The sequence below is a fragment of the Pan paniscus genome, chromosome 17 (assembly GCF_029289425.2).
Source record: "Pan paniscus chromosome 17, NHGRI_mPanPan1-v2.0_pri, whole genome shotgun sequence".
NCBI classification, from domain to species: Eukaryota; Metazoa; Chordata; class Mammalia; order Primates; family Hominidae; genus Pan; species Pan paniscus.
The window spans coordinates 96,934,619-96,946,627 of NC_073266.2; the positions used below are offsets into that span (position 1 = coordinate 96,934,619).

The 12,009-nt window shown below is 51.0% G+C and overlaps 1 protein-coding gene across 4 annotated transcripts in view; it reads left to right on the top strand.

The window, feature by feature from the left end:
• ATP9B (ATPase phospholipid transporting 9B (putative)) overlaps positions 1-12,009 on the top strand; it is a 322,333-nt gene that overhangs the window by 308,029 nt on the left and 2,295 nt on the right. For 2 of the 4 annotated variants that reach the window (XM_008952694.5, XM_055102568.2), the window contains 3 exons: positions 8,380-8,437; positions 9,445-9,648; positions 11,033-11,065. In XM_008952694.5, the coding sequence (XP_008950942.2) occupies positions 8,380-8,437; positions 9,445-9,648; positions 11,033-11,065 (295 nt within the window). Of the gene's footprint in view, positions 1-8,379; positions 8,438-9,444; positions 9,649-11,032; positions 11,066-12,009 lie in introns of those variants that run through there. The other 2 variants (XM_003827309.6, XM_063597385.1) reach the window with 1 other exon arrangement.

Consider the following 12,009-nt stretch of genomic DNA (forward strand, 5'->3'; position numbering starts at 1 on the left):
CACAGCAGCACTGTCATAACTGCCAGAAGCTGGAAACAACCTTGTGCCCTTCAGCCAGTGGGCAGAAGGATGTCTCCGTGGACAGGGACAGCCCATGCGTGGATGGAAGGACATCTCCGTGGACAGGGACAGCTCCCGCGTGATGGAAGGACATCTCTGTGGACGGGGACAGCCCATGCGTGATGGAAGGACATCTCCGTGGACAGGGACAGTCCATGCGTGGATGGAGGGACATCTCCGTGGACAGGGACAGTCCATGCGTGGATGGAGGACAACTCCGTGGACAGGGACAGCCCATGCGTGATGGAAGGACATCTCCGTGGACGGGGACAGCCCGTGTGTGATGGAAGGACATCTCCGTGGACGGGGACAGCCCACGCATGGATGGAAGGACATCTCCGTGGACGGGGACAGCCCATGCATGGATGGAAGGACATCTCCGTGGACGGGGACAGCCCATGCGTGGATGGAAGGACATCTCCGTGGATGGGGACAGCCCATGCATGGATGGAAGGACATCTCCGTGGACGGGGACAGCCCATGCGTGGATGGAAGGACATCTCCGTGGACGGGGACAGCCCATGCATGGATGGAAGGACATCTCCGTGGACGGGGACAGCCCATGCGTGGATGGAAGGACATCTCCGTGGACGGGGACAGCCCATGCGTGGATGGAAGGACATCTCCGTGGACGGGGACAGCCCATGCGTGGATGGAAGGACATCTCCGTGGACGGGGACAGCCCATGCGTGGATGGAAGGACATCTCCGTGGATGGGGACAGCCTGTATGTGATGGAAGGACATCTCCGTGGACGGGGACAGCCCATGTGTGATGGAAGGACATCTCCGTGGACGGGGACAGCCCATGCGTGGATGGAAGGACATCTCTGTGGACGGGGACAGCCCATGCATGGATGGAAGGACATCTCCGTGGACGGGGACAGCCTGTGTGTGATGGAAGGACATCTCTGTGGACGGGGACAGCCCGTGCGTGGATGGAAGGACATCTCTGTGGACGGGGACAGCCTGTGTGTGATGGAAGGACATCTCCGTGGACGGGGACAGCCCATGCGTGGATGGAAGGACATCTCCGTGGACGGGGACAGCCCGTGTGTGATGGAAGGACATCTCCGTGGACGGGGACAGCTCATGCGTGGATGGAAGGTCCGTGGACGGGGACAGCCCGTGCGTGGATGGAAGGACATCTCCGTGGACGGGGACAGCTCACGCATGATGGAAGGACATCTCCGTGGACGGGGACAGCTCACGCATGATGGAAGGACATCTCCGTGGACGGGGACAGCCTGTGTGTGATGAAGGACACCCTAGTGGACACGGCCAGCCTGTGTGTCATGCCACTGGGCAGTGGGATTGTGCTTAGCAATGAGGGGTTACTGCTGACTCACATGACATGATGGATCATACATTGTGCATTTTGCTGTGCAGCAGAAGCCAGACTTGAAAGCTGGTATTGATTCTTTTTACCGGACACCTGGGAGGTGCAGAACTGTAGGGAAGAGACCCGTCAGTGGTCGCTAAAGGTTTGAGTGTAGAGGGTGACCGGAGAGGCATCCCGAGGGGGTGTGGGTGTGGAAGCTGCTCTGTCTGGCGCGGTGGTGGCGGACACCTGACCGTGCCTCTCTCAGAGCCCACTGGACGGCACCAGCATGGAGCGAAGGGAGGAGGAGTGCAGACAGCGGCCCGTGAACCGCAGAACCACACTGTGGGCTGGGAAGAAAGGAGCTCTTTTCAGTGGCCTTGGGAAAGGCGTTTGACTGTGGTTCACTGTAAGGCTGAAGACAAAAAGAACTGCAAACCGTGGGCTGCGTTTGGCATTTGCTTCTTACAGGAATCAATAAGCCCATGCATGGTAGCTAATGAGAAGCAGATTTCTCCCTCTTAGCGACGAAGTTAGAAATGAAGGGCTGGATTGAAGCCCAGATCAGTTTGGGCTTGTGGTTTCTGTGAGATAAATAAATAGATGAAGAAATAAACGCGGACATGTGTGAGCATGACTTAGTAAACACACACAGTCCTAGGCCATACACCAAGTGGCTAGAATCAGGAACCAGGCGGTAGTGAGCATGCTCAGTGTTGCAGATTATGCGGACGAGACCCTGTGCCGTCCCCCACCACGCAGAGCCCTAGAGAAGGGGTTAATTCCAGGGCTGAGGCAAGGGAAATACAAGATGAGCCTGAAACTTCTTGTGGAGCAAAAAAGTAAGGAACTGCTGAACAAGAATCAGTGAGGCTGGTGCGGGAGGCAGGTCTGACGGCGTCAGAGGCTGAGCCTCCCACGGGCTAGCACTGAACACCCTGCACAGCAACCTAGACAGCAGCATGACTAGATGATAACCAGAGAGCACACAGATACCTTCACCTCCACCATGTGTACGCAGAGAAAGTGCCTCCTCAACCAGAGAGCACACAGATATCTTCACCTGCACTGTGTGTACGCAGAGAAAGCGCCTCCTCAACCAGAGAGCACACAGATACCTTCACCTCCACCGTGTGTATGCAGAGAAAGTGCCTCCTCAACCAGAGAGCACACATATCTTCACCTCCACCGTGTGTACGCAGAGAAAGTGCCTCCTCAACCAGAGAGCACACATATCTTCACCTGCACTGTGTGTATGCAGAGAAAGCGCCTCCTCAACCAGAGAGCACACAGATATCTTCACCTGCACTGTGTGTACGCAGAGAAAGCGCCTCCTCAACCAGAGAGCACACATATCTTCACCTGCACTGTGTGTACGCAGAGAAAGTGCCTCCTCAACCAGAGAGCACACAGATATCTTCACCTCCACCGTGTGTACGCAGAGAAAGTGCCTCCTCAACCAGAGAGCACACATATCTTCACCTGCACTGTGTGTACGCAGAGAAAGTGCCTCCTCAACCAGAGAGCACACAGATATCTTCACCTGCACTGTGTGTACGCAGAGAAAGTGCCTCCTCAACCAGAGAGCACACAGATACCTTCACCTCCACCATGTGTACGCAGAGAAAGCGCCTCCTCAACCAGAGAGCACACATATCTTCACCTGCACTGTGTGTATGCAGAGAAAGCGCCTCCTCAACCAGAGGATTCCAGTTATAAATGGTGAAGGAACCAGGGCAGTTGGAGGCCCCGCTGGGGCACCAAGGCAGCAGCCACTGTCACGAGGTCTTCCAAGGGAAGTGGAACTCCAGGGTCACAGTTCCTGTCACCAGGGATGAGAGAGGCCACCACACCTCCTGCTGTCGAGTCCTGCAGGGGACACGTGTCTCCTCAACAAATCCTCCCCAGTAGTGTCATCAGTAGAAGACATCAGACAAGTCGAAATCAAGGGCATTCCAAAAAGACATGTCCGGAGCTTTGAGGAGCAGCCAGGTCATTAAGGACGGGGAGACAGAGGCGCTGGCCAGATCACAGAGCCCAGGAGACATCACGGCCAGAGCAGTGTGGGGTCCTGTGTGGGGCCCTGGGCAGGAAAAGCACATTTGAGAAAAACCAGGACCTCCACACCATTTCTCTGCCACGGTGCGTGTCTGTGTCTCCATGGAGTGTCGCCCTGGGTGAGCTGGAGGGCGCCGTGGCCCCGGGTGAGCTGGACGGCGCCATGGCCCCGGGTGAGCTGGAGGGCGCCGTGGCCCCGGGTGAGCTGGACGGCGCCGTGGCCCCGGGAGAGCTGGACGGCGCCGTGGCCCCGGGTGAGCTGGACGGCGCCGTGGGGCTGTCTGCGCTGCTTCTGCAGCTTCCCTGCAAGTCTAAAGTGATTTCAAGGCAAAATGATGAGAAAACGGAGTCAGAGCCAAGAAAGTCTTCAATTTTCCTAGGATAGATGAACAGAATTGGGCATGGCGCCAGGTGCCTGTGGTCCCAGCTGCCCGGGCTGGAGAATCACTTGAGCCTGGAAGGTCGAGGCTGCGGTGAGCTATGATCGCACCACTGCACCCCATCCCTCGGCAACAGATCAGGACCCTGTCTCTACAAAAACAGGATTGTGTTTGCAAAGCTGCAGTCTTATCCTTCAAAGTGTGGAGTTCAAAACCAGCCCATGTCTGCACCTGGCCCTGGCCCAGTTGCGAGCACTCTGTGGCAGCAAGCCCACCTTTAGGTGCACACTCTCTGCTTGGTGGCTCTCATTTAACCTGTCCAGTAATATTTGAACTTTCTGTCCAGTAATATTTGAAGTTCATTTTATATTCTAAGAGATGTATTTAATGAAATTGAGCTTATCCATGTAAGAATGAAGGAATGAGACCCTGAAGAAATCAGTCACCATAATTTCAGACCATTAATAGAAGAAATAAAAGTGACAGTGGAGTGAGTGTGGCAAGCAGAAGAGCTGTCGGGAACGTCACCTGCCCACCCCTTTGCTGTAGGACCCCACCACCAGCATACTCTGTCGTTGGCACCCTCGTCGTTGGCACGTCTCTACCCTCAGCAGAGCAGGCCAGGCACTGAATGGCAGGAAGCCCGCACTTCCTCCCCAGCTTCCCTTCCTGCCAAGGCCAGAGACGCGTGCAGAGCCCCAGTTAATTGGGGCTTCTCTCCCCGGCGCCACCGTGAGCACCGTCCTTCCCTCTCTGTTTGGAGGGTTTGTTCTTGATATGCTTTGACTGCACTTTTTCTCCTCTTGCATCTGCCTATAGGATCTTTCTACTCCACACTCCCAAACTTCTCTCAAAGAATTACAATTATGGGAACAGGCGAAATTTGTTGTTGTTGTTGTTGTTCTAGTAAGAATCAGATTGGGAGGCCGAGGCGGGCGGGTCACGAGGTCAGGAGATCGAGACCATCCTGGCCAACACGGTAAAACCCCGTCTCTACTAAAAATACAAAAAAATGAGCCGGGTGTGGTGGCTCACGCCTGTAATCCCAGCACTTTGGGAGGCCGAGGCGGGCGGGTCACGAGTCAGGAGATCGAGACCAGCCTGGCTCACACGGTGAAACCCCGTCTCTACTAAAATACAAAAAAATTAGCCGGGTGTGGTGGCGGGCGCCTGTAGTCCCAGCTACTCGGGAGGCTGAGGCAGGAGAATGGCGTGAACCCGGGAGGCGGAGCCTGCAGTGAGCCAAGGTAGCACCACTGCACTCCAGCCTGGGCGACAGAGCAAGACTCCGTCTCAAAAAAAAAAAAAAAAAATCAGAGAAAGTATACTGAGGAGGTAGGCTGGGAGAATAAATTATAATAGAGATAAAAGTGGTTACAGACTCAGGACAGGAGTCCTGGCATTTTGGAGTGGCTGGTCCCATGCCACGGTGCCGATCCTTGCAGAGGGAGCAACTTTCACGCCACACGCGCATCAGCGTGCTCTGTGCCCCACAGCACTGAGTGCTTCCGTACGAATAACTGTACGCATATGACTTTGAGGTTGGTTAATCTTTCCTTAAAATTTGCTTGATTTGGCCGGGCGCAGTGGCTCACGCTTGTAATCCCAGCACTTTGGGAGGCCGAGGCAGACAGATCACCTGAGGTCAGGAGTTCGAGACCATCCTGGCCAACATGGCAAAAGCCCGTCTCTACTAAAAGTACAAAAATTAGCCGGGTGTGGTGGTGCACACCTGTAATCCCAGCTACTCGGGAGGCTGAGGCAGGAGAATCGCTTGAACCTGGGAGGCGGAGGTTGCAGTGAGCTGAGATCGTGCCACTGCACTCCAGCCTGGGCAACAGAGCAAGACTCCATCTCAAAAAAATGAAAATAAATTTTAAAAATTTGCTTGATTTTATTTTTTACAATTTTTGGTATGATAGAAATATACTTTCTGAATCCGTAATATTTAATGGTAAATATAATAGTAGCATTCAGTGAATATTTACTATGCTGCTGGCATTGTGCATATTTTATTTCATGGCTCATTTTATTTCATGCACGTGAGCCACATGCCACTATTACTTCTATTTCACAGAGGAGGGAACTGAGGCACAGAGATTAAGTCCTGAGCCCAAGAACGCAGAAGAAAGGCGTGTGCTAGGCAGGACTCCACTCCAGGCATTCCACACATACAGGGACATCAGTCAGAGTGACAGACATCTTCATCTCTTCCTAAACCAAGTGAAGAGGCACCTGACCCAGGAAGAGTGGCTTCTTCCGTAACATGAAACCCATAGTGAATGAATTGCTTCTATGAGTAACGTGTCTGTACCATCAAATATAACAGGATTTTGTTCTCAGAGCTACAGTCTGGGAGCCATTAATAGGAGGTGTACGGATATTTTTCTCAAATTATCTATTTTGTTGATGTTTTTTGTACCCATTCTGTTGTGTTTGCTTTTATTAATCTATAATATCATCTGCTTCGATATGGAACACCCCACAGGTGCAGGTCTGAGGTGCTCCCTGTTGGCAGCTCCTAAAGAGAGGCAGCACAGACACCACTTCGTCTTCCACATAGACACCAATCATTGACCCACATGAATAAAACTGAATACATTTCAGCAAATCAGGCCACAGAATAAGCCTTTTCTTTCTTATGTCAAAATAATTAAATTTCCTTTTACAGTTTTTGAATAAAATGAGCCACATACTTAATTACAGATGAATTTCGTGACCAAAGACCAAACACCTACCATTATCCAGGGAGAGAAATGTCCTCGGGAAATACGTACCAAGAGAACTTATTTGGAGTATATAAATGGTTTAACTTCAAAGTTTTCTGCTTTTTAAAAATCAGTGGTGCTTGGCTGGGTGCGGTGGCTCACGCCTGTAATCCCAGCACTTTGGGAGGCCGAGGTGGGCGGATCATGAGGTCAAGAGATCAAGACCATCCTGGCCAACATGGTGAAACCCCCTCTCTACTAAAAATGCAAAAATTATCTGGGCATGGTGGCAGGCGCCTATAGTCCCAGCTACTTGGGAGGCTGAGGCAGGAGAATTGCTTGAACCTGGGAGGCAGAAGTTGCAGTGAGCCAAGATCGCGCCATTGCACTCCAGCCTGGCGAAAGAGCAAGACTCCGTCTTAAAAAAAAAAAAAAAAAAAAAAAAAAAAAAAAAAACAGTAGTGCTTCTTCGTCACAGTGAATTTGAATCTTCCTTTTCATATTCACGTGTGAGGGCTCAAGCTCCGTCAGCATCTTCACACACTGACTCTTGCAACCTAGGAAAACACTTAACATATGTCACCACACTTGTCTTTTATAATTAAACTACAACTAGAATTATAATTCATAAATCTGCCACTGGTGGCCTCCTGCAGGAATATAGCCGCATTTCCAGCATCCGCGCCTCTGTTCTGTGATGGTTCATGCCTGTGTCTAAAGGTCTTCAGCAGACTCAGGCAGGTGCAGGTTCAGACGGGCCCTGAGCACAGCCTGTCACCATCCTCCGTCTTCCCTGCTGTCTTCTGTGTCCCCTGAGCTTCCGTGAGGGTTTGTCTTTCCTCTGCGGCTCTTTAAACCACTTCCTGTCCTTAGGAGAATCTCCCCCGTGGGTGGGGAAGCCCTAAATCAGGGCAGGACTTTGGGCTCTGATCAGCAGACTACACTTCTTAGCGCCACCAGCCTCCAGCAAGAACCTGAGGAAATCACGGAACTTCTCGAGTTTCCTCGTCTGTAAATGGAAACGACGTCTGCTCTGTGCAACTGAGAAAATAGATGCGAAGGTGTCAAACGAAGGCCTCACATAAAGACAGGGCCTCTCAACACGCGTCACTTTCGACAGCTCTTTAGCACCAAGTCAGGGCGATTGTTAATGACTCAGCCTCTCTTCTTGGACTCTAAATTAATCTTCAGGGATGCGGTGGGACAAGTAACCCCGTGGGCCAGAGCTCCCCTGCCTCCTGCCCCCTCGTCCCCTGCCTCCTGCCCCCTCGTCACCTGCCTCCTGCCACCTCGTCACCTGCCTTCAACTTCGCAGAGTGAAGAGCCTGGCGCAAGGACCCATTCCATGGGGTTATGTATGTGACATGTTCTCCAGCGAGGGTTTAAGGGATAACTTTTTACTTCAGTTGAGATGTGCCATCCTTACTGAAGAACTGTTACGTTCTGTATCTTTTGATCTGAAAAAACCAAACAGTAAATATAGAAGTATTTGTTGACAAGAAATAAGGGAAAATGTTTTTATTGCCAAGAGCCTTTCCCCCTGGTTCACTGAAATGTTTGCTTGTATACATCACTCCTGGCTTACTAGAGCCAACAAGACGGCAGGTCAAACAGAAGACAACATGAACGTCTAACCTCAGGCACCAGTGGACACGTGTGGGACCCAGGCAGCTACTTCAGGATTCGGGTGTCAGGAAAAGGCGCCCGAAATGCTGGTAGACCAGGTGGCTGGGGTGGCATGGATGGGGCTTGTGGACCTGGGTCTTTCAGAAGTGACCCGTAGCTCACTCCTGGAAGGCGTGAGTCAAGCAGGTGGTTCTGCGCACTAACGACGCTCTTCCACTGTTTCCCTAGGGAAGATCCTTGTCCTTCAAAACCTTCCTCATCTGGGTTTTAATCAGTATTTACCAAGGTAAGACGAGATCCTTAGTTTACTGGACTAAAGATTTTTTTATTTTGGTCTTTTTGTTAGCAATATTGTTTTTACTTGCAGATTAAATTCCAACAGCTTAAAATGACATCAGCAGTTAAATACTCCCTTCTGTTTATCTTGTAAATCAATATTCCAGCAACATGGGTCCTTTTTTTTTTTTAACTGATGCATGCCACCTAAAAACTGACTTAGTTTTTAATTAAATGTTAATCCAGAAAGATTTTAACAAGCACTTACCACATTGTATACCCTGCACAATGGCTTTCTTTCATAGAGTGATAAAAAGACTTTGAGAAATCTGAGTTATGTAAGGAGAAGCCATTAGCTGCCCTTTGTTTAGTGTTCAGATAAATGGGAGATTGTTGCAAGTATAACTAACAGATCAGATATATTAATTACATGCAACACATAATTATTTACACTAATTGAAGTAGAGGTGTGGCTTCGCATCCAGAGATTAAAAAGTTTGTCTGCCTCGATTTGCCATTTCTAACTGATCTAGCTAGGATCCCATCTTACTTTGTCCATAATCCAGAGCTTAAGTGACTTGTTCATCAGCATGAAGCATGGGCATGGCCATTATCCGCCTTTTTTTTTAGACGGAGTCTCGCTCTGTCACCCAGGCTGGAGTGCAGTGGTGTGGTCTCAGTTCACTGCAACCTCCGTCTCCTGGGTTCAAATGATTCTTCTGCCTCAGCCTCCTGAGTTGCTGGGATTACAGGCGCGCGCCACCACGCCTGGCTAATTTTTTGTATCTTTAGTAGAGATGGGGTTTCAGCATGTTGGCCAGGCTGGTCTGGATCTCCCGACCTGGTGATCCACCCGCCTCAGCCTCCCAAAGTGCTGGGAAGACAGACATGAGCTGCTGCGCCTGGCCTATCCCCTATTTTTAAGGGTCTTGAGTGATGTTGCTGGTTCAAGGCTGTTTCCTCTAGCTGGCTTACACCCTGCTCGTGTGCATGGAAAAAGCTCCTGCTGTTTTTCAGGCGGCATCCTCATGTATGGGGCCCTGGTGCTCTTCGAGTCTGAGTTCGTCCACGTGGTGGCCATCTCCTTCACCGCACTGATCCTGACCGAGCTGCTGATGGTGGCGCTGACCGTCCGCACGTGGCACTGGCTGATGGTGGTGGCCGAGTTCCTCAGCTTAGGCTGCTATGTGTCCTCACTCGCTTTTCTCAATGAATATTTTGGTAAGTTGCCTTGGAATTGTTTTTTGAATCGTTCTCTATTCATGATTTTGAAGTATTTTCTTATTGTTGCTTCTGAATACGTTGTGTTAAGTTGTGGATCATGGTAAAACCCATATCAGAAAGTGCCTGCTCTTACTGTCCCTGCACCATGGATGAAGGCGCTAAGCCCCGTCGGTCACTGGCTGGCCGGTCCCCTGACAGGAGGCGCTGAGCCCCGTCGGTCACTGGCTGGCCGGTCCCCTGACAGGAGGCGCTGAGCCCCGTCGGTCACTGGCTGGCCGGTCCCCTGACAGGAGGCGCTGAGCCCCGTCGGTCACTGGCTGGCCGGTCCCCTGACAGGAGGCGCTGAGCCCCGTCGGTCACTGGCTGGCCGGTCCCCTGACAGGAGGCGCTGAGCCCCGTCGGTCACTGGCTGGCCGGTCCCCTGACAGGAGGCGCTGAGCCCCGTCGGTCACTGGCTGGCCGGTCCCCTGACAGGAGGCGCTGAGCCCCGTCGGTCACTGGCTGGCCGGTCCCCTGACAGGAGGGGCTGAGCGCCGTCGGTCACTGGCTGGCTGGTCCCCTGACATGAGCAGCACAGCCACTCGGGAGCAGTTGGGACTCAGACCTGCGGGAGGTGAACACAGCCGCGTGTGCACTTGTCCTCGTCTCAGTGCCTGAGTGTCCATGCAGTGGTGAAGCTGTACGTAGGAAAATGTGAAATGTTCCTGTTCTTACATAAAAGAACTCTCAGAAAATACCCGTGGCTCATAAGAAATGGTTATTTTCAAGTTATAATGTGCTAGTTATTTTTCTTTTGAAAATTGGCTCTTAGAATATTTTCCTGTAAGATCATGAATTAACACACTCAAGGACACATGAACACACTCAGTGCCACAGTGAGCTCACAAAATGACAAAGACATGCATCACGGGCGTGGGCAGGACTCACCACGACTTTGAGCCTCAGCTTTTGCGTCTGCAAACTGGAGACGGTATCACTTCCCATTAGGGGCGGGTCTGAAGATCAGTAGTAACACGCTTACATACATGTGAATGAATGTGCAGAGCTCCTTTCACACCTGCAGAACATGGCCAGCCCTCCAGTGTGTGCGCCTTCTGTGGTGAGCTCCTCTCAGACCTGGATAGGTCTCTGTCTCCTAGGGGAATGCCAAGGTGTGTGCTTCTCAGACACAGGAGCCCTTAGCTATTGGGTTTCAGTGATGTTTAAACAGTTGTATGGTATCAGGCAGGGAAATGAGATGTTAAAACCACATTGAAAACGCAGCTTGCACTGCCATTTTATTGCTTTTTAATGTATTTCTTATTCTTTTGCTAACCCCTTGAAATATCCTGGTATCTCCTTTAATCTGTCCTTTATTTTCTTTATTACTGTTTTGGAACAGGTATAGGCAGAGTGTCTTTTGGAGCTTTCTTAGGTAGGTAAAGTTATCATTTCTTTCAAAAGTGTAGAAATTTAGCCAAACAATATTGATAAAGATACTTAACTAATAAGAAAAACAAACCTTCCTCTAATTCAGTGTTCCTCACGAACTCTCTGATGTCACGTAAACTGGTGGCCATGTGCTTGCTCGGCTAGTCGTGGGCTGAGTGCTGTTGGCTTGCCTGTTCAGGGGCTTGGTGGCCCTGAATGAGGGGAAGGGGCTGGGCATCCTGCCATCTGCTGAGGATTGCATGAGCCCCTAAAACATATTTGCCTTTTCAGTTGTAGGGGCTGAGCTGCTGGAAAACACTTCCAGGGTCTTCAGAAAATGAGTACACACAAACTTAGGAATTCCCCTTCATACAGAGATCCAGCGCTTCCCTGTGTCATTTATTTTACAAAGGCCTCTAACTCTGCTCCATAGATCTTTTTATCCCATCCGGCAACAGTCTAAAGGGATTTCCACTATATGTAGATTCGAAGTATGTAAATCTCCAGTTTCTCATCTGCCTCTTTTCATGCAGAATTCAAGTAGCTAGTCATTAGCAGTACAGCTTGGTCCTGGTGAGTAGATGGTTCTTCTGTGGAGATGCTGGGAGGGTGACAGGCGAGAACATTCTCTGGGTGGGCCGGGCTCAGAGCGTCTAAGAGCAGACCGGTCTGAGTATTTGTGTTGCAGATGGAACTGCCAGCTGCCCTCTGTTGCCCCCAGCCCCTCATAAAGTCAGCTCTACCTTAGAAACACACACACACACACACACACACACACACACACACACACACAAAACAAAACAAAAAAATGGCTAGCCTAGATCGTCCAAACACATCCCACAGGTTAGGTGAGCTGGTGTCTCTTCCCTAAGCACCACAACTAGTACTTCAGTGCCTTCACAAATTCTGCCACAGAGCGTTGTCCACCCATTCAGTGGTGTTTGGTGA